Here is a 27537-nt window from a genome sequence, read left to right on the forward strand (position 1 = left end):
ATAGCTACCCGTATCACTCCGTGTAATATCTACCCGTATCACTCCATGTAATAGCTATCCTTATCACTCCGACCTGACAATATCATTAGCCACCCTTATCTCTCTTATAGTCATCCGTATCACTCCGTATAATAGCCACTCTTATCACTCCGCCTGTACAATAACATAATAGCCACCCATATTACTCCGTGCATTCAACAACAGTGAGATGTCACCCTTATGCTCCATATAACAACAACGGTGAAATTCCATCCTTATGCTCCGCATAACAACAACGGTGAAATGCCGTGCTTATACTCCGCATAACAACAACCCAATCACACAGAAAATCACATGTACTATCATCACAACATAATCAACTTGTATCAACTCGGTCAAACTTATGAACATTTTAAACCTTCAAATTTCTAACTTTCGCCAACTAGTGCGAAAACCTTCTAGGAATACCCAAATGAAAATTTGGGCATACGCACAAGTCCAAAATAACCACCCGGACCTAACGGAACCATCAGAACTCCGTTCCAAGGTAATATGCAAAAGTCAAACTTGGTCAATTCTTCCAACTTAAAGTTTCAAGCATGAAATTCATTCTTCTAACTAATTCTGAATTATCCGAAACCAAACTCGACCACACACGCAAGTTATAATGCATGATACGAAGTTTCTTGAGACCTTAAGTCACCGAATGGGGCACTAATTCTTAAAACGACCTGTCGGGTTAGCATATACCAGATTAGCAGCCTTAAAAGGCCAAAACTCAATCCGAATCAATTCGAATCTCACCCGAGTCCCCAGAGACCCCATCCAAACATACCAACACACCCTAAAACATCATAAGAGCTTAGTCAAAGCTTCAATTCCCATCAAACAACATCAAAAAACACAAATTGCACCCCCAATTCAAGCCAAATGAACTATTGAACTTCCAACTTCTAAAACCAAATGTTGAAACACACCAAATCAACTCCGATTGACCTCAAAATTTTGCACACAAGTCATAAATGACACAACAGACCTATTCCAACTTCCGGAATAAAAGTTTGAGTCCGGTAACAACAAAGTCAACTGTAATGACCTAGCTAGTTGTTTTGAGTGAATTAGTACTAACCCTCTATTTATTGCATTCTTTGTGTTATATTGTGGCTACGTGACTTTCCGGGAGGTTTGGTTTTTGGTTTCGGAGAGAATTAAGATACATAGTCCCTAAATTAGAAGTTTAAGTCATATGAGTCGATCGTAGTTTGATTTGTGTGAAGACGACTCCGGAATGGAGTTTTGAAAGTACCAATATCTCTATAGGGTGATTTGGTCTTAGGTGCTATCCAGATGTTGATTTGGGGGTCCGTAGTTCATTTCGGCATTATTTGGCAAATGTTGGAAAATCGAGGGAAAGGCCTTTTTGTTGATTGATTGAGCGAGGTTTGAACTTGTCTAACTTGTGTTTGGGAAATTCCTCTTAAGATTTGGTACTGATACGGTAATTTGCAATATGTGAAGGCCATGCACGTGAGGTGATGAGTGCGTACTCAGGCTAAATGTTGAAAATCTGATTTTTGTTAAGTAGTTTCCTTTTATTTCCTTAATTGAGTTACTCTAGCAGCTGTAGTCATCATGTTTGGCCTAATTTCATATGCCTATGTGTCTTATCTCTTATTTGCAATTTGTACAACATGCTTAGTTGAATTACCTGTTTCCTTGAGTTCGTATTCATTCTTTAACTGTAGGATTCTTTGCTTGAAATATCATTATTTCATTTGGTATGTTTTGTTTTTCCGTGATTATTGTTGAGGTGGTTGTTTGGTTGTGGCATGAGGTTTCCGCCATGCGGATTGTTATTATGACATGAAGTTTCTACTGTGTGGATTGTTATTATAGCACGAGGTTTTTGCCGTGCAGATTGTTATTATGGCATGAGGTTTCTGCCGTATGGATTGTTATTATGGCACGAGATTTCTACCGTTCGGATTGTTATTGTGGCACGAGGTTTCTTGCATGCAGATAGTTATTGTGGTACGAGGTTTTTGCCGTACGGATAGTTATTGTGGCACGAGGCTTGAACCTTGCAGATTGTTATTGTGGCACGATGTTTCGTCCATGCAGTTGTTATTATAAGGAAGGATTGTGAGATATTTACTTTTGTGACTACAAGGCGGTACCTCGGGAGTGCCCCTGCTGAATTCCTTTATTTGTTGTATTGTTTGTTGTTGTTGTTCCTTAACTTGTAAGATTCTTGCTTCCTTAGGTATTGTAATTGTCATCTTTGATTTCGTGTTGTTACCTTCTATGGACTTCTATTGTTACACTTCTATGTCATTTTATTATATCATTATATCTCCTGCCTTGTTTTATATTATTTTCAGTAGGGCCCTGACCTGACCTTGTTACTACTCTACCGAGGTTCGGCTTGGAATTTACTAGGTACCGTTGTGGTCTACTCATACTACACTTCTGCATATCTTTTTGTGCAGATCTAGCTTTTTCTTACCGAAGTAGATATCAATGAGCTAGTCCATACATGGAGACCTCAAGGTATATCTGCCAGCGTCCACAGATCACGGAGTCCCCCTCTATCTTTATTATGTTGTTTTCTTATCCTTATTATACTCTGATGTATAGAGATATTTAGTATTCTTATTTAAAGATTGTGACTTATGGGGTTTTGGGAGTTGTTTATACTTTGAATTGCATATTTTATTTGTTACAATTTTGGATGTTTTGAGTTTTAGCTTAATATTTTAGTTATTCTACATACTTGTTAGGCTTACCTAGTCTTAGAGACTAGGTGCCGTCACGACATCCTACGGAGGGAAACTAGGGCCGTGACAAGTTGGTATCAAAGCTCTAGATTCATAGGTGTTATGAGTCACAAACATGTTTGGTAGAATCTCGCAGATCGATATGGAGACGTCTGCACTTATCTTCAAGAGGCTATGGAACTGTTAGGAAAAAGTTCACTTCTTTGATTCCTTATCGTGTGAAAATTGTTGACTTCAGGACTCTAAACTTATGTCTTTCTATTATCTCACAAATGGTGAGGACACGTACAACCAGATCAAATGAGCAGACACCCGCGCCTCCTGCTGGAGCTACAAGAGGCCGAAGCCAGGGTATAGGTTGAGGACGTCCATGTGGTGCAGCCAGAGAACCCGCACATGCTGCTACAGAGGAGCTACCAGTATTTCTAGTTAGAGGGCAAGTACCTGAGATGCCTGTTATTGCACCAACTCTTTAGGAGACCCTCGCGTAGTTTTTGAGCATGTTCAGTACTTTGGCTCATGCAGGGTTGATACCACTTGCTCCTGCCATATCTCAGGCCGGGGGATGAGCACAAACTCCCATTGCCTGTGTCCCAAAGCAGCGGGTTCAGGTCAACCAGGTTCCATAGGTCATACCAGTACAGCCTGTAGCCCCAGTTCAGCCCGAGGTTAGGGCAGAAATTTCTGAGGAGGAGCAGCTCAGGCTCGAGAGGTACAAGAAGTACCACCCTCCTAATTTCAATGGCTTGGCGTTAGATGATGCCCAAGCTTTCTTAAGGAGTGCCACTGTATCCTCCGTACTATGGGTGTTGTGGAGTTTAGTGGGGTTGCTTTCACTACGTTCTAGCTTAGGGGAGCGACCTATCAGTGTTGGCGAGCATATGAGTTGGGTAGTACGACCGGGGCAGCTTCACTCATTTGGAATCAGTTCTCAGATATGTTCTTGAGGGAGTATGTTCCCCAGAGTCTCATAGATGCATGGCGCACAGAGTTTGAGCAGTTGCGCTAGGATTCTATGATCGTGTCAGAGTATGCAATCCAATTCAGTGATTTTTCTAGGCTTGCACCAGCCTTGGTTGCTACTGTTCGAGAGTGGGTTCGTCGATTTATTGAGGGGCTCAACCCTAGTATCAGCTTTAGCATGGCCCGAGAGCTGGAGATAGACATCGTATAGCAGTAGGTAGTGGGGATTGCTAGGAGATTGGAGTGTTGATACCCAATTTTTCCCTCATATATTTTTAAATATGCATACATAGTTTCAAAATATTTTACATGCATTTACAAACACGCAAAAGTGTTTTTACAATTTTTTCTATAATTTTTAAAGGCCTTAAATTAATTTATTTCTGCATTTTTAATTATATAAATATTAAATAATTATCTCTCATATTACTTTATGATGATCTAATCATCTAAATTCATCATTTATACTCATATAAGTGTTCAAATATTTTAATTGTATTTTTTACAATTACATTTTTAAGACTATAACTGTATATTTTGCATTAATAGCCTGTGCATATGCATAATTACATTATCTATACAGAAAATAATCTTTTATATTTTTATAATACTAAGTAATTATTTTAAATCATCTTCATACATAAAAATCATTTTTATCATTTTATTAGCTATTTTTACAAATTATTTTATTAATAAATTGGGTATTTTACAAATAGCCCCTTTAATTATGTTTAAATTCGGATCCCCCGGCCCAATTCAAATTAAACCTTAGCCCAATTTCCTATCTAACCCGCCCCAACCCGGAACGAATCTTGACCGTTGATCTCAAAGATCAATGGTCCAAAACCCTCTTTCGATTTTTAATTAAGCCACCCCCCCAAAACCCTACCTCACTCTCTCATTTGCACCGCCTCTGAATCCTCTCCTCCTCTCTTATATCTCAGACATTCTCAAACCCTAACCGTCATCACCAGGAAAACTACCCATTCTATAGGGTTCCTCGGTGATTTCAAGCCCCTACCGGCCTTTTACCTCTTCTGGTTATTCGATTTTGTTGCTTTATGAAAGAATCTCGAAGAGATCCAACTCAGATTTGTTCAAAACCGTTTATGAATCTACCTACAGTCATCTCCGTTTGTGAGTTCTATTATCTTCGTATTTATAGCTCGAATCTATGGTTCCAAACTAGATTTTCTTTCATCTCTGTCATTCTCTTAAAACCCTAGCCTCTTGCTACTCGAATCCGTTCAAATCCTTGTAGATCTGAGATAGTTTTAAGTCTATTTTGTTATTTCTCTTTAAAAACTTTCTGTGTTTTCTCATTATTAACCGATTTTTGTCTTCTCTAAAGCTAGGGTTTCATCCCTTTAAGCTTATGAAAATACTAATTTTTTTAAAAGTGTTTAACCCTAATTTTCTTTGTTTGTTCGACTGATTCTCATGGCTATGTTCTTTACCCTAGGGTTTTGATCTCTAACGAATTTTCTATGAAAATGCTTAGACATTTAAATGCTTTCAACTATGGTTTTCTTCTTTACTATTTCGACCGATCCTTTCTGAGTTTCGTCTCTATGCATTTGACATATTCTAGGGTTTTGATTCTCTGACTATTTATCCTGTTGTCTTTTGCCCGTTACCTTTAACTCTATCAATTAAGTTGTTAATTGATTTACTTACCTAAATTAGTGTTTGAATTTAGTACCTATATTTCCTTATTTATGTTTTACTTGTTCTTACCCTATTTATGTATCCGTATTATTGGCTTGATTGTGTGTCTTGATTCCTAATTGATTCCGGAAACTGTTTCTTACCTTATTAACCTTGCTCTTAATTACGGATTGAATTTGAGATTTTTCCTTAAATTAAGTGGTACTAATTTGATTTTGTCCTCTTAATTGATTCCTGACTGATTGCTAATTGATTTTTCATACCTTTTGTATATGTGATTGATTCATTACCTTATGTGACCTACCCTATTGCATGCTATAAAAACCCTTCTTGTTCTGATTTTCAAATAGACTTAGACACTCACACGAACACTCAGAAAGAAACACACACACACACACACCAGCTCTTGCTCTCATTCAAACCTTTCTGTTACTTGTGTTTGCTACACTGTCTAGCCGGCTGAAAGCCAAGGCTAGACCATTGGATCCTGCATACTTTCAACTTCCTGTTTGCTATTTCTTAACTGGTATATCTCCACTTCTGCCATCATTCAATATGTTGTAATTAGACCTATGTGCTTCATGTTTATTACTCTTAATCCACATGCCTAGTTCCATGAATTTAGACCTATGTGCTTCTTGTTTTCAGCATGTCTATTAAACCTAAGGCTGTATTGTGGTCCAGGCCCAGGCCCGCGATATGTTAGTGTTCCCGATCCAAGGAGATAGAATCCACACCAGATTGGCCACTGGCTATGGTGGCCAAAACTTTGATGGAGGGGATTGAAGGACAGACATATACTATTGTCCCTATGATCATAGCAGACATATACCGGGCCTTGGAGCTCTGCCAGAAGGGGTACAAATACTTTGAAGGTTGCAATCTTTTGCTGCAAGTTTGGCTGTTAGAACATCTCCAAAAGGGTCAATACCGTCAAGAGTTTCCGCGAAGGCCATGGAATGATCACATAGCCTTCCATCATCCCAAGAAAATGACCTATATCCTAGACAGGTTTGCTCAACTAGAGGATGCTGTAGGATGGGTGCAGTGTTTCAACAATTTGACCGAGGATCAGGTTCAATGGATGTTCGATTGGTCCCTACCGACGAGTTCATCATCAGATCTAGGGATGTTCCACACTTGGTATTGGTTGGGTTAAGGGGAATATACCCTTATGCTCCCCTCAAGGTTATGAGACAGGCAGGCAGGAAGCAGATCATACTGCGAGTTGCTAAAATGAGTCACTTCATAGCTGATTTTCAAGGTGACGCCATTCCATACAAAAATGAAGCACAACACATGTTGCACTTGAAGATTATCGTGGAAAAGGATACCATCGAGACAGATCAATATCATGCTGGTCATGTATAGTTCTACCCCTCATGGTTGGATGATAATAACACATGGGGACTATTCGAGCCAAGGGTTGGTCCAGGAAACAGGGTCATAGACGAAGTTACCGAAGCACAAGTGAAATATAACAAACTGTGCAAAAGGGTCCATGAGTCCGAGGCAGAGCATATGGAGTGACACAAGACCGACATAGAACTAATCAATGAATGGAGAGAGAGGGCTGTTGTCACACCTCCTTTTTACCACCCGAGAGGGGATATAAGGGAGTTTTTCCAATTAAAGTGATATTATTCGAAATGCGATTATTTTATTTAATCAGAGTCGCCACTTGGGATATTTATGGTATCCCAAGTCACCGGTTCATTTTAAATCCCAAATCAAGGAAATTCGACTTTCATTTTAAAGTTTGCGAACCAGAAATTTTAGATAAGGAATTCTGTTAATCCGGGAGAAGGTGTTAGGCATTCCCGGGTTTCGCGATTCTAGCACGGTCGCTTAAACTATTAAAATTGGCCTATTATCTGATTTATTACATGTTTAAACCTATGGTGCATTTTTAACTTCATAATCGCTTTTAAATATTTTAAACCGCTTTTAGGAAGATTCAACGTTATTTAACATATGCTTTGAACCACGCTACATGAAATGCACCCGCGGTTCGTGACACGTTCTATTTAATATTGTTGAGAGTTGAAGTTGGGTCATATGAAATGTGCACCCGAATTTAGTAATTAAACATCAATTTAAAGAATGTGACAACTACGAAGGTTCAAATTATAAACAATGTTTGCGAGGGCCATGGAAAATTTAATTAATGGCACGCTTCGATTTTACAAAAGGTTTGAATTAATTACATGAGGGCCATGAGTTATTTAATGAATATGGCACACCTCACAATTTCTATAAAAGCTAACTAGTTTTATGAGGGCCATGGGCTTAGGGGTTTTATTTAACACGGTACACCTCAATTTTACAAGTTTTAGTTAAGTTCATGAGGGCCATATGTTATGGGTTTTAAACATGGCACACCTCAAATGGTTTTAGAAGAAACTTATTTAATTTAAGTCATCTAGGATATTCCTATTTGAGACTAACTTAAGCTTAACAAAGGTTAAATGATTATGAAAGGTTTTAAATTGTTTTGGACAAAAGGAATGGACCAGCTATAGCTCCTCACTTGGACGAATCAGCTATAAAGACTGTATTTGGGCTCGCGAATTGGCCCAGTGGAGAATAAAACCTAAAGTTTCTGCCCAAGTCTGAATTTCGAACAAATTCACCCACATTTGGCTTACCCAGGCGGGCCTCAGTTAACGTTTGGGCCTATCTAACTTTGAATTTAACAGCAACCAAAAAACTGTGTTTACTTAATTTTAAAAAAAATCAGAATATGAAAAACCAAATAGCCATCCAGTTTGCAAGTTGACCACATGATTTCAAGGCAAGAAAAAAGCATACACTTAAACATGATTTATAAAGAAAACTGGAAAATGTCTGGATTTGGGCTCAAGACCCAGGCCCAATGGCCTAGGTCCAAATTCATTTCAGTGATCAAATTCATTCGGGGGCTTTAAAATCAGCCCTACTCCAAACGAAAATAACATTACCCTTACGGGGTTGGGCTCACAAACTAGCCCATTGTGCTACTATACCTACGAGAACCTCATGGTAACCCTATCAATAACTTAAACAAAATTAAAAGCCTCATTTATTACAAATTTCTCATTAGAATACAGTTTTCTCAAGAAAAATAAAATTATTACATAGTAATTCTACTAAATACATTTAATACTAATCTAAACTAACTAAACTAGTACAAACCCCATATAACCAAGGAAACACTGATCCTCTTGGATATTGTTTATCCAAAAAAGAACTGTGCCTCTTGTGTGAATGACACTGAAGTGCAGCAGGCTCGGGCAATTGAATGCTGGATTTTTAGGCTTTTGAACCTGCTGATTTGGTCAACTAGTGACCAAATCTGTAGGTGTTTGGCTCAAAGTTTGCAAATAATCCTAAATAACTTCATTTACTGATGACATGAGGAGAGGAGAAGATGATTTGCTGTAAAATCACTCTTATACTATACAACTTTCAAAGAAAAGAAAAGAATTCAATTAATGCCAAACAAAGTGATTCATGGGTTTAAACATATTTCAATGGTTAAACTCAATGAACCAACAAAGGCATTAAACCTATGCTACAAATATGACCCAAGGGGAGGGGAAAGGAATCTAATCTATGAGTCTAACCATATGAGGGTTAGCCTCAATGAATAAACCAAGTTTGAATTAGGGGAATCTAATAAACTACATGATCAAAGTAGCCATAAGAATGTGTACAAACTGAAATGAACAAAATTCAACAAAAAGCTGACATCATGCAAAGGTATACATGCTCATGATAGGGACCAAAGAGCCTAAGGAAAACATGTACTTAAGATAGATAATTCAACATGATGACAACTTAAAGCAAGGAACCTACAAAGATCTAAACATTGGCCAAACAAAAATCACTTTGTATTCATCTTGAAAAGAAAGACTCTATTTACAAAATACTTAAACCTGAGAGAAACATATGTACCTTGAAAACAACACTAGAAAACAAGCAACTAACAGGAAAGAAAAAATGCTGGAAAAGCTTCAAAGGAACAAAAGGACAACATCAAACAACACAGCTAACAACAACCCCAGATGAGTCAAAAAACTTCAGACCCCAAAACCAAACAGCTGAAACCAGAAATCCCCAGCTAGTGGACCAAGAAGAAACTCTCCATTTTTCAGAGCATGTTATTAAAATTGTAAAGAATCAGAGAGAAATGAGAGGTTTTTTGAAGATTTTGGACTCTGAATTTTCAGAAGGAGAATGGAGTTTTTTGCAGTAAAAATGCTGATCAATTTCGTGTGTAAAAAAATCCTCATTCTCTATGAGAAAAGGCACTATATATAGGGATATATAATGCCTTATACTGAAGGAATATTTCCTTAGCCTGAACAGCATATTCCCAACAGAATTGGGACAACTGGTTTTCCCCCATTGGTTTCAGTACTTTATACTAACCAAATGAGGCCAGCTGCCCCTTTTCTAGAGTATTCTGATATTTTCATTTAAGAAAAATCCTAAATTATCCTTTTGAAACCTACTTATTACAGCCTCTATCTAAATTTTTTTTGTTCGCTTAGGTTCCTAAAGTCCTACCGATGTTCACATCAAAGTAAATAAAGGCAGAAAAAGAGGGGAAAAAAATATAAATTGAAATGACTAAAAGAGAAGTGCTGATGCAATTTTAAGACTAAAACTAAATTAACTAGTGAATGAATGAACCTGCATTGTCTAATTAAACCTAAATGAAAGCTGAATTCAAACGGAAATTAATGACATAAATGGGAACAAACAGAGAAACAAATAGGATAAAATAATTAACCTAATTAAATCTAAATTTATGCAATTGCTTAACATGCTTGACCAAGAATGAAGTAAAAAAAGAAAAATAAGAAATCTGAAACTAAACTAAAACCTAAAACATGCTGCTAAAAATAAGAAAAATCAATCATGCAGAAAAGAAACAAAAATCAAAACCAAAACAAAATAAAAAAAGGAAAGGATTTACCGGAATTTCGAAACTGGTCCATACAACGAATTCATCCCCAAATCTTCGAACTTGTAAGTGAACCTTGACCAACATTAATCGACTGTTCTTAACAAGAACAGTCGATTAATGGGGGTTTTAAGTTCACTTGACCCAAAATTAACCGAAAAATTAAAAAAGGGGAAAATTAGGGTTTAAAAGAATCTGGGATTTGAAATTCGTGGAATTTGGCTGGGTTTTTTGGGAAATTGAGGGTATGGTAGTGGTGAGGGATGACTGGGGATCAACTTGTGTGAATTCGGGGCATTTTTGGCGACTTAGTGTTTTGGCCGGATTTTTTTGATTCAAGATTCGAACAAACTGGGCACGAGTCGAAGGAAAGGGAGTGGAGATTTGGAATGGGGGAGGTGAAGAGGAGTTCATGGTGTCATTTTGGGGGAGATTGGACCACCGGAACCGCCGTGAGGTGATTTTCGGCGGTGGTTTGCGGTGGGGACGGCGTGGAGTATTGAGGCGGCTAGGGTTTCTTGTTTGAGAGCGGAGAGATGAAGTGAGGAGAGGGGTCTGATGGGGGGGGGGGGTGTAGTCCTTTAGGACAGTTATATGTTAAATGAGATATGAGTTCCGAGCCGTTGGATGATAAAAATCCAACGGCTGTGATCAATTGCCACCAAAACAGGGTCGTTTAGTGTTAGACGTGGCTGGACCGGGTTTGGCGGGAATTGGGCTTGGGTTTTGGGCAAATATTTGGGCTGATTTGGGGATTAAAATGGTCCAATTCCGGAAATTACTACCCTTATATTCCTTTTCTTTTATTTTCATTTTCTTTTCTTTTTCTTTCTTTTTTTTAATTAGAAATCCTAATAATTAAAAATCCTAAATTACCTAAAATGTGAAATTAAACTAATTAACTAATTATAAAAATTGTAAACATCACTTAATTCTAAATTAAAAAAGGAAAATCAAATAAACTAAAAATTAAAAGACAAAAAATGTAAAAATGAGCCATTTTTGTGATTTTCAAATTTCTATAAAATAAATAATTACTGATTAATTCTAAAAAAGTAAAAATAAATCCTAAATGCAATGCATGATATTTGTTTTGGTATTTTTCATGATTTAAATATAAATTAAAGATGCACAGAAATGCAAATAATTAAGAAAATTCTAGAAATATTTCTAAAAATGGCAAATAATTAACAGAAAACCTATTTTTGGGAATTTTATTGGAGTATTTCGTATAAGGAAAAAATCACATGCTTACGGCTATCCCTCTTTGCTCGGAAACACGATGGGTTTTCGGGCAAAGATAAAATGAGCAATTATAAGGGATGTTTGCCCATTTGAAAGTCCATGAGAAGCATTTTTGAAAAGGGCCTGGCCGAACCTTGCTTCAGAGGTTGCCTGCATATCCTTGGCTATAAAGGAATCAGGTCAGTGTAGTTCTGGAAGCTTTTTGGTAGCTGTGACTACCGGGAAACTGTGATTTCACTGCTGTTGTTGCTGTTTCTGCTTGTCGAGCTCCTTATTACACCAAAATGGAAGATGAAAAGCTAACCTAGCTAAGCCTATCAACTACGAGTTACAAGATTCCTATCTATAACCCTGGTTCTTCCTACAGGCTCTGATCTGAATCTTGATGCTCATTAGCTGTAACCGCTGGTTCACTCTTCTTCAGCTTTTCGGATCAAGGCGGGACATACAAAGCTTGTGACTTCAATCATATCTTGAGCAGTCCGCATCTTTTCTCCGCTTCTACACTTAGAGCTCACTTCTTTTTCTTTTATTATATTTGGGTTGAGACTTCTTCTTTTGGTCATTTCAAACCTTGCACCTCACGGTGAAAAACCTGTCCAGGCACTAAAACAAACAAATAAACAAAATTTTTCTGCCCCAGTTTTACTAGGAAAATTTCGTGAGTTATTGTAACAAAATCTAAAACTATTTATTTATTGAAAGCAGTTAAATCAGGATTGTGTATCCTTAGGAAAAGAGATTAGAGAGTGGAGCCCTATATCTATAATGACCTCAACTAGGGATTGGGGCCCTAAATTGGAAAGATCGCCAGGTTACACTAGAAAGATGACCGGGTTATGCCGGAAAAGAAAAGGTCCTCAGGTTATGCCGGAAAAGTCATCGGGTTATGCCGGAAAAGGAAAAGGTCCTCGGGTTATGCCGGGGAGGTCCACGGGTTATGCCGAGAAAGGTCATCGGGTTATGCTGGAAAAGGAAAAGGTCCTCGGGTTATGCCGGGGAGGTCCATGGGTTATGCCAGGAAAGTCATCGGGTTATTCCGGAAAAGGAAAAAGGTCCTCGGGTTATGCCGGGAATCAACTAAGGAGTGGGGCCCTATGTTGGAAAGATCAACAGGTTATGCTGGTATCGATTAGGGAATGAGATCCTATGTTGGGAAAGACGTAGCTAGAGATTGGAGACCCTAGGCTACCATGATTTTGGAATTTCTCTTCTTCTTATTTTCATTTCACTTTTAATACTTTATTCAAGATAATGCATGAAGAGTTTGGATGGGACTTCCCTTTTCAGGTAAACTTTTGCATGCGGGACCATTCTGGTCTTTGCGCTCTTTGCTTTTATTGCACCTGCTTCTTGCGAGGTTTTCTTAGATTGTACCTGTTTCAAATCAAAGAATAATTTATCAGTTTGAAACAGTGGTTGGTCTTGTGGCCTTGATTGTTTTGATCACTTGATCTCGGCCTAACTCTTTCGCTGAAATCCTTTACCGCTTGCTGGTTTTCTGGAGACTGATTTCTCTTCCAGAACTGGGTATCTTGACTTTTAACAAGATTTCACATGATGGTTAACCCGTGTGGGGCCTTGGCCTTTCTTATTTTGCCTTTATGGTAACCTGACTTTGGGTTTATTTCCTTTTCAAGAGTTTTCGACTCTGGAGCATCGACCATCAAGGCCAGTTGAGATCGACTTGAAGCACCTGCTGAGGCTGGGTGCTTTTCCTTGAATTTTATCTTTTGTTGAACAGAAACCTGTAAAATCAATCTTGCCAACTTTTCTTTCGATTAGTTTCGGAAGAGGATTAAACCAAAAGGGATTCAAAGAAAAGTAAAGAAAGGATAGGATAATGAATTTAAAGAGAAGTGTCCCTTTCGGGGAAGGAAAGAAGGACTTATCTGGAGTTCATACACACTTCAATAGACATGACATGCTTCTTGGACTGGATACCCGATCTGTGCCACTATCCAACTTCTCATAAACCCATTATGACCCGTGTTTTAAAACCAGGAAACCTTGCCAGGATTCTTTTCAGTGCCAATGGTTGTAAGGGAGTCCTTCTATTCGATCAACAACGCCCTTTGCGGGTTTTCGCCAATTGACCTCTCTTATTTCTCTTCTCACCGTCACCTTATAGTGCTCTTTGCGAGTTTTCACTAATAAGACTCTCTCATTTTTTAGTTTCTCTACTCACCATCGCCTTATGGTGCCCGTGTGGGTTTTCACCCATAAGACTCTCTCATTTTATTTGTTTCATCTTGATTGCATCGGATCCAAACAACTGCGTTCTCCGATTTTGAATATCTTTCACCGATTGATCGGAAGGACTTGAACAAGGTTTAGGTAAAAAGAATTTGGATCGAATTACAACTTTGGAATCATTCAGGCGGGATTATCGCCGAACCATTATAACATCTGCCCCAGTTTCACTTTTGGGGGAAATTGGATTTTTGTTTTGGTGTGACTGAACCCCAGAGAGAGGCTGCCTACGTATCCTTTTGGAATCAAGTCGAACGTAGTTCAGGGAAACATTTTGTTTTGTTGTTTTCCCTTTTTTTTTCAAGTTCCAAAGAGGGTAATGAAAGAAAGGTAATCGACTCAAAGGGTTATCAAAGGAGTAGAGTGTTTGGGGTAGTGAGAATGAAATCCTTCGTCATCCCAATCGGATAATGTTGTTGCTATAGAAAGATTAGACATAATACCTTTTGACTGCGTCTGCATTTACAGCTGCTTCGGGGTCATTTCCTTCGATGTCTCCCAGGTATAACGCCCCTTTTGGCAACAATTTTCTGATAATGTATGGGCCCTTCCCGTTAGGAGCGAACTTTCCTTTTGCTTCTTGGTGGTGAGGGAGAATGTATCTCAAAATGAGTTGCCCCACCTCAAAGTTCCTAGGCCACACTTTTTTGTTGTAGGCACGGGCAATTCTTTGTTGATACAACTGCCCGTGGCAGACTGCGACCATTCGCTTTTCATCAATTAAGGTTAACTGTTCTAGACGAGTCTTGACCCACTCACTAAACTCAATCTCAGCTTCCACAATGATTCGAAGAGAAAGGATTTCAACTTCTGCAGGTATCACGACTTCAGTGCCATAAACCAGAAGATATGGGGTCGCTCCGACTGATGTGCGCACAGTTTTGCGATACCCCAACAATGCAAACGACAACTTTTCATGCCATTGCCTGGAACTTTGGATCATCTTCCTCAGAATCTTCTTGATGTTCTTATTTGCTGCTTCGATAGCGCCATTAGCTTTGGGCTGATAAGGAGTAGAATTTTGATGCGTGATCTTAAATTGCTCGCATATCTCCCTCATCAAATGACTATTCAAGTTCGCAGCATTGTCCGTAATGATAGTTGCAGGAATACCAAAATGACAAATGATATTGGAGAGCACAAAGTCTACCACTGCTTTCTTAGTGACAGCTTTGAGAGTAATTGCTTCGACCCACTTTATGAAGTAGTCGATGGCGACCAATATAAATCCATGCCCATTTGACGCTTTTGGCTTGGTCGGTCCAATGGCGTCCATACCCCAAGCAACAAACGGCCACGACGCTGACATATGATGTAGTTCTGTACGTGGTGCATAAATCAGATCATCGTGCAGCTGACACTGATGACATTTCTGGACAAAACTGAAGCAATCTTTTTCCATAGTTATCCAGTAATAGCCTGCTCAGAGGATTTTCTTTGCCAAGAGGTACCCATTCATGTGGGGTCCACACACTCCTACGTGCACTTCATACATGATTCTTCAGGCCTCTTCGACATCAACACATCTTAACAAGTTGAGATCTGGAGTCCTTTTGTACAAGACCTCACCGCTCAATAAGAAACCGCTTGCAATCCGTCTAATGGTTCTCTTTTGGTCTCCGCTGGCTTGATCAGGATATTCTTTCATTTTCAGAAATCTCTTGATATCACGATACCATGGCTGAACATTTGGTTCCGCCTCAACCGTACTACAGTAACCATGCCTTTTTCGAATTTGGATTTCCAAAGGGTCAATGTGGAGATTGCCCGGATACAGCAACATCGAGGCCAAAGTAGCGAGTGCATCGGCTAACTCATTGTGAAAACGAGGAATGTACCTGAACTCAATTGACTTGAACCGCTTGCTAATATCTTCCACATGTTGTCTGTAGGGAATAAGCTTGACATCCCGAGTTTCCCATTCACCCTGAGCTTGTGGGATAATCAAGTCCGAATCTCCCATGATTAACAATTCTTCCACATCGTGGTCGATTGCCATATTCATACCCATAATGCAGGCTTCATACTCCGCAATGTTGTTTGTGCTAAAAAACCGAAGCCGGATTGTGGCTGGATAGTGTTGACCAGTGGGTGAGATCAAAATTGCCCCGATCCCGACACCTTTTGCGTTCACAGCTCAATCAAAGAACATTTTCCAAGTGTTGGTGTCTTCTGATGTTACCTCGACTGAATTTACCTCTTCATCCGGGAAGTAAGTACTCAAGGGCTGATATTCCTCATTGACATGGCTTTCAGCTAGGTGATCTGCTAAAGCCTGGGCTTTCATTGCCGTGCGGGTGACATAGACTATGTCAAATTCAGTGAGCAGGATCTGCAATTTTGCTAACCTCCCTGTAGGCATCGGCTTCTGGAATATGTACTTTAAAGGTTCCAGCCTGGTGATGAGGTAAGTGGTATAGGCCAACAGGTAATGCCTAAGCTTCTGAGCGACCCAAGTTAGGGCGCAGCAAGTCCTTTCCAACAAGGTATATTTGGCTTCATAACTTGTGAACTTTTTGCTCAAATAGTAGATTGCCTGCTCTTTCTTCCTGGTCACATCGTGTTGCCTGAGGACACAGCCGAAGGAATTTTCCAAGACTGTCAGGTACAAAAACAAAGGCCTCCCCGGTTCAGGTGGGACCACGACTGGCAGGTTCGACAAATATTCTTTGATTTTGTCAAAGGCTTTTTGACACTCATCTGTCTATTTAATTGCCGCATCTTTCTTCAACAGCTTGAATATGGTCTCACATGTGGATGTCAATTGAGCACTGAACCGGCTGATGTAGTTCAACCTTCCCAGCAGGCTTATAACCTCTTTCTTGTTTCTTGGAGGAGGCAAATCCCGAATAGACATTATCTTTGTTTGGTTTAGCTCGATGCCCCTACGACTAACAATAAATCCCAAGAGTTTTCCAGACGGAACCCCAAATGCACATTTAGCCAGATTTAGCTTCAAATCATACTTATGCAGCTGCTCAAAGAACTTTCTCAGGTCCATGGTCGTCATGTGTTCTAGATTTGATGATTACATCATCCACATACACCTCAATTTCTTGGTGCATCATGTCATGAAAGATGGCAGTCATGACCCTCATATAAGTTGCCCCGGCATTCTTCAAACCAAAAGGCATGACCCTGTAGCAATGGGCGCTTAGGGTATGGTGAAGGCTGTCTTTTCCGCATCCTCTTCATCCATCAACACCTGATGATATCCTGCATAACAATCCACGAAAGACTGTATCTCATGTTTGGCACAGTTATCAACAAGGATGTGGATGTTTGGCAAAGGGAAGTTGTTTTGGGACTTGCTTTGTTCAGATCTCGGTAGTCAACACACACTCGAGTTTTCCCATCTTTCTTTGGTAGGGAACCACATTAGCCAGCCATGTGGTGTATTGGACCACTCAGATCACTCCCGCCTTCAACTGTTTTATGACCTCTTCTTTGATCTTATCACTAATATCAGTTTTAAACTTCCTCTGATTTTGCTGAATAGGGGGGGACAATCGGAGTAAGTCGACAACTTAAGGACTACCAAATTGACACTTAATCCTACATGTCATCGTAGGACCAAGCAAACACATCTTTAAATTCAAACAAAAGTTGGATCAATGCGTCCCTGGTTCTTTCATCTGTGTGCATGCTTATCATGGTCTCTTGGACTTCTTCATAACTACCCAAATTAACCGGCTCGATTTCATTTAAGTTTGGCTTAGGTTTATTCTCGAATTGTTCCAATTCTCGGTTTATTTCCCTAAAAGACTCTTATTCATCATATTCCGTTTCTTGGTTCATTATTTCACAATTAGACAGCATGTTTGGATCTGGGCATGAAGTCTGCAAGCATGTCATATTATTTAAAGCCGCATTATTAGAACTAAAAGAAGAAATAAGAAAAAGTAACAAAAATTAGAAAGAATAAAGAGAGATGAACGATGAAATATTGATTTCATTTCATTGAATTTTTAAGATAACAGGGTTTACTTTGAAATTTAAAGACAATAAACTAAAAGAAAACATCCGAATTACACCCTGAAATAACTCGTGATGTAGAAAAGGTGGCAAGACTGGACTACCGAGATTCCCGCCTGACTGGGAATGGGGTATCCTTCCAGTTTTGCAACTTGGCATTGGGCCCCATGTATAGCACCTCAGCGGTGCTCGAGCCTTCTCCCGGCTGAACCATGTGGGTTTCATATAACATCTGCCTCATAGCCCCACATATTTCTTTAATATTTTCGGCCGTGAATGCCTCATCATCTTCTTCTTCGTTGTACTTGGGCCTGACAATGTTTTGTAGAGATGTAGAACCGACTGAGGTAAGACCCAACCATTGCTCTTTCATTCATCTGCCCATGTCATATCAGCTTTTGTGGCATGAAAACCCATACCGAAAAACTTCTCGCTGGCAGGTAAAGTGATCGGTTCTGTGATTCCTTGCAATGATGCCCCGAGTCCCTTCCTAGGCTTATAACCATGCTTGATCATTTCAGTAGCGACCATGATGGACACATTTGATAGAAAAGGTTGAGGGCATGGGCTTCCCTCCTCACATTGGTCTACAACCACAACCTCGAAAGCTTGATAGACTATATGTTCACTACCTTCCCTAGCTTCGAGACATGGGACCGACGAGTCCCGGTAAATCGACTGCTCGTCCTCTCCATGGACTACAATCTTCTGATCTTCTTATTCAAATTTCACCATCTAGTGGAGAGTGAAAGGTACAACCCCTGCTCTGTGAATCCAAGGTCTTCCCAAAAGGAAATTATAGGAAGTGTCCATGTCTAGGACCTGAAAGGTCACCTCGAAATCCACAAGACCGATAGTCAAAATCAAATCGATCTCATCTATGGTATCTCTCTTGACGCCATCAAAGGCACGCACATAGACATTGTTAGGCCTGATTCTCTCAGTCCCTATCTCCATTCTTTGCAAAGTTGAGAGAGGGCAGATATAAACTCCGAATCCGCCATCCACCATGGCTCTCTTCACATAGTACACCTCACATTTAATTTTCAGATGGAGGGATTTGTTGTGGGAGGCCCCTTTCGGGGGCAAATCATTCTTGCTAGGAAATCTGATTGACTGCGAAGAATCTTTCTGCCATCCTCTCCAGTTGTTCAACAATGGTTTCAATTGGAACATAAGCTTCGTTGAGGGTTTCTATCAACACTTTCTGATGCTCGGTTGAGCTTACCAGCAGAGACAGGAGTGAAACTTGTGAAGGAGACTTCCGAAGTTGGTCTATTACCTCATAGTTCACAATTTTCATTTTTCAGAAGAACTCTTTTGCTTCTTCGGCACTAACTGGCTTTTTGATCAGGAAGCGTTTCTGCTTGGCATTGTTCACTTCTCCCACATTAAGGTATTTCTCAGCTGGGTTAGTTTCATTTGCTTCTCCTAGGGCCTCTTTTCCTTTGTAGGTTACTACTGCCTTGTTATAATTCCACGGGACGACAGTGGGGTCTGTCATGGGCCTCTGCGGTGCACGGATAATAACAAGCTCATTCAGCCTTAGTGAAATTATTGGCCCCCAAGACTTATTTTCCTTTGTAGGTTACTACCGCCTCGTTATAATTCCATGGGATGGCAGTAGGATCTGTCATGGGCCTCTGCGGTGCGCGGCCAATAACCACGGGCTCATTTAGCCTTGGTTTCCACTATTTTTTCTGTGTTTTGAGGGGTGGGTTTACTCTTCTTCTCCCTTTTTTCTTGCTTTGCATCAGCCTTTGGCTTTTTCTCGACGTCAGCGATTGCAATGATGGCTTTCAAGGTAGGATCAAACTCTTTATCTTCACAGATCATTCCAATAACCGGTCCATTGTTGTGAGCCGGTAACGGGTTGTTGGACACATTAGGAATTTCTTCATCCTTCAACACTATTTGTTTTTGCTCTATGAGATTTTCAACAGCCCTTTTTAGAGTCCAACAGTCTTCAGTGTCATGTCCTTCCACCCCAGAATGGTAGGCACATCAGGTGCCAGGTCGGTAAGAAGGTGACTCTGGATTTTGCCTATTCGGGGGTACGAGTTGTAGCAAACCCATTTGGACCAATTTAGGGAAAATACTAGAATATGACTCACCAATAGGCGTGAAGTTTATTCTCCTAGGTGGCTCTCGAGCACGGGCATTATAGGGGAAATTATTTTGTGGAGGTCGGGGATTATACTGAGCTTGGTTGGGAGGGTTGTTTCTAGGAAGTGGAGCTCTGTTTTGGTTAAACTACTATTGTGGCCGAGCGTATGGCTGGGCGTTCATTACTACGTACCATTGAGGAGCCATAACATAGGCCACATCCTGATGGGGATAATAATGTTGTGGGGTGCTTGGAGGGAAGTAACCTCTGGGTGGATGGGGGTTTCTCTAACTTGAGGCTGCCATTGCCACCTCTTCTTTCTTCTTTCTGTTTGCTACACCTCCAGACCTGCCTTGAATTGCTTGGGATGTAGCTCTTATGGCAGATTGGCTCAATATGCACCTTGTTTTCAGACCATTCTTGACCATCTTACCAATCTTGATGGCCTCAACAAACGGTTTCCCCATTACAGACATCATATTCTGAAAGTAGTCAGCATCTTGGGATTGTAGGAAGAAACTCACCATTTCCGTTTCATCCATTGGGGGTTTGACCCTGGCCGCTTGTTCGCGCCATTTAACAACATATTCTGGGAAACTTTCCGATGACTTCTTCTTGAGATTCGACAGAGAATTCCTGTTGGGAGCTATGTCTATGTTATACTGAAACTGCCTGACAAAATCTCGGGCTAGATCATCCCAAATGTGCCAACGAGACATGTCCTGATCCATGTACCACTCAGATGTAATGCCGACTAGACTCTCTCTGAAATAAGCCATTAGGAGCTTTTCTTTTTTGCCGGCCCCTCGCAATTGATTGCAGTACCTCTTGAGATGGGCTATGGGATCCCCATTCCCGTCATACTTTTCAAACTTTGGGGTCTTGAAACCCAGGGGAAAATGCACATGTGGGAACATGCATAGATCAGCGTAGTATGCACTCTTTTGTCTGCTCAAACCTTGTATATTCTTAAGGCTCTGTGCTATGCTCCTCATTTTCTGGGTAATTTCCTCTTGCTAGGGGTTCTTTGTAGCCTTATCCTGTACCGCGGCAAACTCGTACCGGGGTTGTTGAGGGTAAGAGTTGGTGGTGAACTGGGTAGGTTCTGGTGGAAAAGATGGTACTTGGAAGGTGAAAGATGATGGATCAAAGCTTGGCCTAGGCAAAGTCGGCTGTACTGCAGCCGAGGTTGGTGGTGCGGTAAATATGTTGGAGGCCACTCCCGAAACCACCTGGGGGCGAACCTCAGAAGGTGTTTCGGTGAAGTGAGCTGAGATAGTGGGGTATCCAACTGGGGTATTCGGGTATTTTATCAGGACATTGGAATTTCCACTTGCTCTGGGAAGTAACTCAAGGAAACTGGGTATGGCACTTGTCAGCTCTCTACCATTGGACCAGGCATCCCACATTTATAGTACGCGGAGGTGCAGTGCCCTATTCTCCTAAACTGTCTCTGACTCTGAGGTCGGGATAACCGATAGTGGGCTATCGTCTGAGATGGGAATTATTGGCGGTGTCACACCTCCTTTTTCACTACACCTGCAAGGGCGTAAAGGAGTTTTTCCAATTAAAAGACAATCGAAACGGGATTTAGTTATTATTTATTCGGAGTCGCCACTTGGGAGATTAATGGTGTCCCAAGTCACCAGTTGAATCCCGAACCGAGGAAAATTATGACTCTGTTAACAGTCAGCGAACCAGAAATCCGGATAAGGAATTCTATTAACCCGGGAGAAGGTGTTAGGCATTCCAGAGCTCCGTGGTTCTGGCACGGTCGCTTAACTGTTGTATTTGATTTTATCTGATTCAATACATGCTAACTTATGTGCCTTTTATTAATTTTACACCGCTTTATCATTATTTATTTTAAAAGACTTGCGACGTCGTGAAAATGCGTTTCGAACCGCGTCGCAATCAATGCACCCATGGTTATCGACACATTTCAACTTCGTCGAGATTTGGATTTGGGTCGCATTAATGCGCACCCGAGTTTAAGAAAGTAATTTAATTAAATCGCATCTAAAGATTCTAACATAATATTATTTTGGGGAAGACCGTGAAATTCGCTAAACAGCCCTCCCAAATTCTAAGTAATTTTATGTAACCATTATTAAGGGCCCCGCATATATGATTTTGTTTGGCGAGATTCGTCTCAACATTTTATTAAAAGGCCCATTTAAGAGTGACTACAATTTTTCTATTGATCAATTGTCTCTAAAAGAAGAAAGAAAACTAATTACGTGAAAACTGAACTATCCAGTGAAATTATGCACTGCAATTCAGTTGTCCAAACTCAACAACGAGTTGGACCACTGATGGGCTTCAGAAACAGCCCAAATATTACGGTCGGGCAAGAAAGAAAGAAGCCCAGGTGACAGATGACTGCACTTGAGATCGAATCCCCTAGGAAACCTAAACTCATGAGAGCAATCCGTTTGACAGCCTGAGATCGAGACCTCACAAGGCCAAATCCCATCTCCACGTAGGCCATGGCCCACCTGACATTCCTTTTTTAGAAGATTTCAACACATCGAGCCCATAGCATGAGAAGCGAGGCCCAAACAATTACATACACCTGAAGACATGGCTCAGGATCGAGCTTAGGTAAGGACAACGGATGCAACTCCAAATACCCACCCAACTTGATTGCTTAGGCAATTAATGTTTTGCCAAGGACTCAATAGTCCTAATCTCAATTTAAGCAGAAATATGAATTCAAACTAACACAGAAACTCGGATTACCTTTTAAAATATCCTATACTAAACTAAAAGCATGCAGAACCAGACTTAAACTGGTATTTAACTATATCAAACTAATGATTTATGAGCTCAATTTTGAATACAAATAGCATATATTAAGCATTAATGCCAAAATCACATCACACTTAAACTACAACTCCACAGCAGATAGTTCACTTCAATCCTGATTCATATTTCCAGTGAAATGAAGATACATGGCGTCAAACTTCAGGATATGTACCTGGTTTTTGAATTACAACGAAAGAAGAAGGAGTTAGTAGAAGCAGGTGAAACAACAGTAGTATCCAAGAACAATATTCAGCAACTCAGGGAGAATTAAACACCAGAAACCAATCTCAAACAACAACAACCAAACAAGTGTGATTTAACACAAAACAGCTTCACCAAACACTAAGTAACACACTACTCAACTACTGCATCAACTGAAGGGCCCAAACTGATTCAAATGAACTCAAAAACCAACAGAAATGGATCCAGGAGACTGCTAAGTCATGACAACCAAAATCTAAACTAGGAAGTGATAAATCGAAAGCTGAGAATTGAAAGTCACTCAATGCCTAATGGAACATTAACATTTTTTAGTTTTTTTTTTGAACTTTTTGGTTTTGTATTTTGGTTTTTTGAATTAGAAAGCTACTTCAGATCTCAAATCTATAATGGCCAGAGTTTTTGGGAGCTAATAATGGCTGAAAAAGAAGACCCTCTCTCAAGGCAATTCAATGCCTATTTATAGGTAAATAAAATGCTAGAAGCTTCTATCACCTACCCTTCCCCAAATAAGACCTAGACTACCCTCACATGTGATTTCCCCTAGTTCTGAATTTATTCCCCTTGTTCATTCCCCAGACTACCCTTAGTATCTCCTAAAATTATTACCTGACCCAAAACCCTTCAGTTACAACCAAACAACTTACCAAGTAACACATGAACAATTTACAAGCCGGTAATACTGAAATCAACCCAAATCAAATTCTAAATCCAACGATCAAATCCCGATTAACCAATGACCAATTATCAACAAAACACATTAACACTGACTTACCATTAGCAAACTAAAGGGAAGAACAATTATCCTGATTAAACTTAAACTAATCAAAACCTAGACTAACTTCTTGAATCGAAACAGAGTAAATTCTAATAATCAAACTAAAATCAAGAACAAAATAAATTAGAATCAAGCTATAAATCAAAACATGGAATCCAGATAGAGTTGACAAAAACTTGGACATTAGCAAGTATTAGAATAGAAGCAAACAGAAGAGAGGAAAATGAAAACTCACTGATGCCAAGAGAAACGCCGGTCAGCCATCGACGTCCGAATCTTTCAGGATTTTTGACACGTAACATCCCTAACCATATGTTTTCACAAGAAAACACATGGTTAAAGATATTACGGTCCAAAATCACAAAGATTTTGGGTTAGGGTTTTTGGCCGGAAGAATTTAAATCCAAATTCGAACAATTCCGGCGAGATTTGAGGAACACGACTTAGGTATTTGGGATGAGAAGGTTAAGGCGAGTCTATAGTGTAAATTTGGTGGTGTTTGGCATACTTTGCGCTTTGGCCGGAAAATTTCAAATGGATATTCGAAGCTTTCTGGGTAGATTCGAGGTATAGGAACATGGGGAATGGAAAGAGGAGGTTGGGAGGAATCGATGGTGTTAATTTGGCGGTCATCGACGTTGGTTGCGTTTCTCGCCGGCGAGGGTTCCGGTGAGGCTCAGGTCTGTACGAGGAAGACTGGTTTTGTCTTTTTGATTTAATTAATCAGTCCGACCATTATATATTTACCCACAAGAGACTAATGGTCGTTGGATGAGAGGGAAATCAAGGGTTGTGATTGAATTGGAGCTTAAACGGTGTCGTTTTGGCTGGGAGGATTTGGACTGGGTTGGGGAGGAAGGAATCTGGGTTGGGGCTGGCCGGCGTGTGATTTGGTTTGGGCCACAGACCCTACTACGAAAAATGGCCCAAGTTAATTTCTTCTAAGACCAACCTTTTATCTCCTTCTCTTATTTCTCTTACCTTTTTTTTTTTCAATTTTTGTTATTTCCATTTATAATTTTGTATTGTGTTTTTTCTGAATTTTATAAAGCTAAAAATAAAATTTTAACTAAACTAATTAATGCCTAAAATTAATTTTAAAACTATTTTGTGGCAATTTCACAATTAAAGCAATTAAAATGCAAAAGCACTATTTTTTGAGATTTTTCCTATTTTATTATAAAACAAATGAACCCCTAATTAATCCTAAAAATATGAAACTATATCCTACATGAAAATGCATATTTTGTATTTTCTTGTGAATTAACATGCACAAAATAAAGATGCAAACAATTAACATAAAATGACACAAAAATTCACAAAAATTATAAAATAATGAAAAAGATCATTTTGTTTGAATTTTGGGAATAATCTGCTTAGGGCAAAAATCACGTGCTCACAGCTGCCCCTCTTTGCTTGGAAACATGAAATGTTTTTGGGCAAAGATAAGTGAGCAAATACGAGCGATTTTTGCCCGTTTGGAAATTCCGCGTGAAGCATTTTTGAAAAGCTTGACCGCACCCTGCTTCAGAGGTTGCCTACATATCCTGGGCTAAACAGAAATCAGGTCAGTGTAGTTCGGAAATGTCTGGTAGCTGGGACTACCAGGAGCTGTGATTTCACTGCGATTGCTGTTGCTGCTGCTTGCTGACTTCCCTTATTACACCGTGTCAAAAATAAAAGAAGTTAGACTAAGCTATGAACTATGAATTACAAGATCCTGTCTAAAATCTTCAAACTTGTTCTTGTACTTCCTTATCGTCTTGCGTTCCTCTGATGAAATCCATCGTTGCTACTCCAGATTGCTAACTAAGATGTCGTTCCTTCTCTTCAACTTGCGGAACTTGAATAAACTTGAACTTGAATGTATTCCTCTGTTATCTAGTCGGGCTCCCAACTTCTGAGCCTTGAACTGTATGTATTCCTCTGTTATCCAGGCGGGCTCCTGACTTCACAACACAAACACAACAAGAAAAACTTTCTGCCCCAGTTTGAAAACTGAGCACATGTTACTGGATGAGAATTTAAAACTAAAACTTGAATTGTAATACCTCTATTCTCCAGGCAGACTCCTGACTTCAACTACAACTTAAAATATAACAACCTCAATTTTCCAGGCGGGCTCCTGACTTCAACTACTTAAAAATTTTAATACTTCCATTCTCCAGGCGGACTCCTGACTTCAACTACAACTTAAAATATAACAACCTCAATTTTCCAGGCGGGCTCCTGACTTCAACTACTTAAAAATTTTAATACCTCCATTCTCCAGGTGGGTTCCTGATTTCGACCGCTTAAAATTTTAACTCCTCCATTCTCTAGGCGGGCTCCTGACTTCGACTACTTAAAAATTTAATAACTCCATTCTCCAGGCGGGCTCCTGATTTCGACTACTTAAAATTTAATACCTCCATTCTCCAGGCGGGCTCCTGACTTTTAAAATTTAAACTGTATGTCCCCGTTCTTCAGGCGGACTCCTGACATCAAACTTGAAAAGTATGTCTCTGTTCTCCAGGAGGACTCCTGACTTCCACAAAATAATCAACCAACGAAAATTTTTTGCCCCAGTTTGGAAGTTGGGTGTATGGGTGAGTGTTAAACTGAATCATATTATCACATATTACTAAGAATTGAAAGCTAAATCCTATTATCCAGGGAGGTCCTGACAACTCCTCATAATTACAAACCTAAGGTATTACTCTCACTACATCATGTTATCTACAAGGGTTTTAAACTACATCCTATTATCCAGGAAGATCCTGACAACTCCAAACAATTACGAACCTAAGGTGTTACTTCTCACTATATCATGTTATCTTACCCGGGTATTTGAATTATGTCCTATTATCCAGGAAGGTCCTGACAACTTGAATTTTATCCTAAACATGCAAACTTTACAACCAAATTATATTCCCCTATGCTATTCATGATTATCTTGTATTTAATCAAACTACACTTTGCGGCCAAACCTGATTACTGCTTGTTTTTCCCTCCTAGAGAATTTCTCCTCAACAACTAACTTTTCTGCCCCTGTTTCAATCAAAGAAAATTTCGTTAGTTTAAAACGGTGGTTAGTTGATAGCATTCTTGCTGAAAAATCCTTCCACTGCCTTGCTTTGTGTTGACTGACTTCCTTGAACTGACCCTGAACCGCTTGACTTTCTGACTGACTTTCAAATTCCCCAACCTCTGACAACCTGAATGTTTTGTACCCGTGCTGTTGTTTCATACCTCCGACCCCTTTGTCTGAACCTTTACATTTCCCACAACATTGCCCAATTATTCCACCGATGAAACTTCCTGCGACTTCCCATATTCCATTTTTACATCATGTTGCTGTTGACATGCTCTAACAACATTATGCTTTACCATTTTCGGAAGATGGTAGTGAGCTTTGAAGTCCTTTTGCTTGCATTGAACAAAACTGGCACTGACACATCTTAGCTAGATAAAACTCTCAAAAGAAAATGAAATGCAATAATTTTTTTGAGTCAAGGATAAGAAGAATCCAAAACCAGATGACTGTTTAAAAAGAGAAGGAAAAGAAACTTATCTGAGCGGAACAGCTGGTACCAATGGTCATGACATGCATTTGGATTAATCGGCCCAATCTGTCCAACTAACCAACTTTCAATTGCCATACTTTATTGCCCCAGAATTTCCATCACTTGATTACTTTACCCAAACCTTAACTTTGTTCATCCTGCGGTGCCTCGAAACAGTTTTCCACCCACAGACCTTTTGCCAATTAATCATTTTTCAACTTACTTTCGCCTTAAGGTGCCCGCGAGGGTTTTCACCAGTAAGACTCTCT

At 39.8% G+C, this 27537-nt stretch overlaps 1 protein-coding gene across 1 annotated transcript in view; it reads right to left on the reverse strand.

Moving 5' to 3' along the window:
* Positions 1–6343, reverse strand: part of LOC142176002 (intermembrane lipid transfer protein VPS13-like) — a 36267-nt gene extending 29924 nt beyond the window's left edge. The window contains exon 1 of the mRNA XM_075243026.1: positions 6220–6343. Coding sequence (XP_075099127.1) covers positions 6220–6343 — 124 coding nt within the window. The remainder of the gene's footprint in view (positions 1–6219) is intronic.
* Positions 6344–27537: the final 21194 nt, after the last annotated feature.

Source organism: Nicotiana tabacum, chromosome 22, assembly GCF_000715075.1.
Source record: "Nicotiana tabacum cultivar K326 chromosome 22, ASM71507v2, whole genome shotgun sequence".
Classification (NCBI taxonomy): Eukaryota; Viridiplantae; Streptophyta; class Magnoliopsida; order Solanales; family Solanaceae; genus Nicotiana; species Nicotiana tabacum.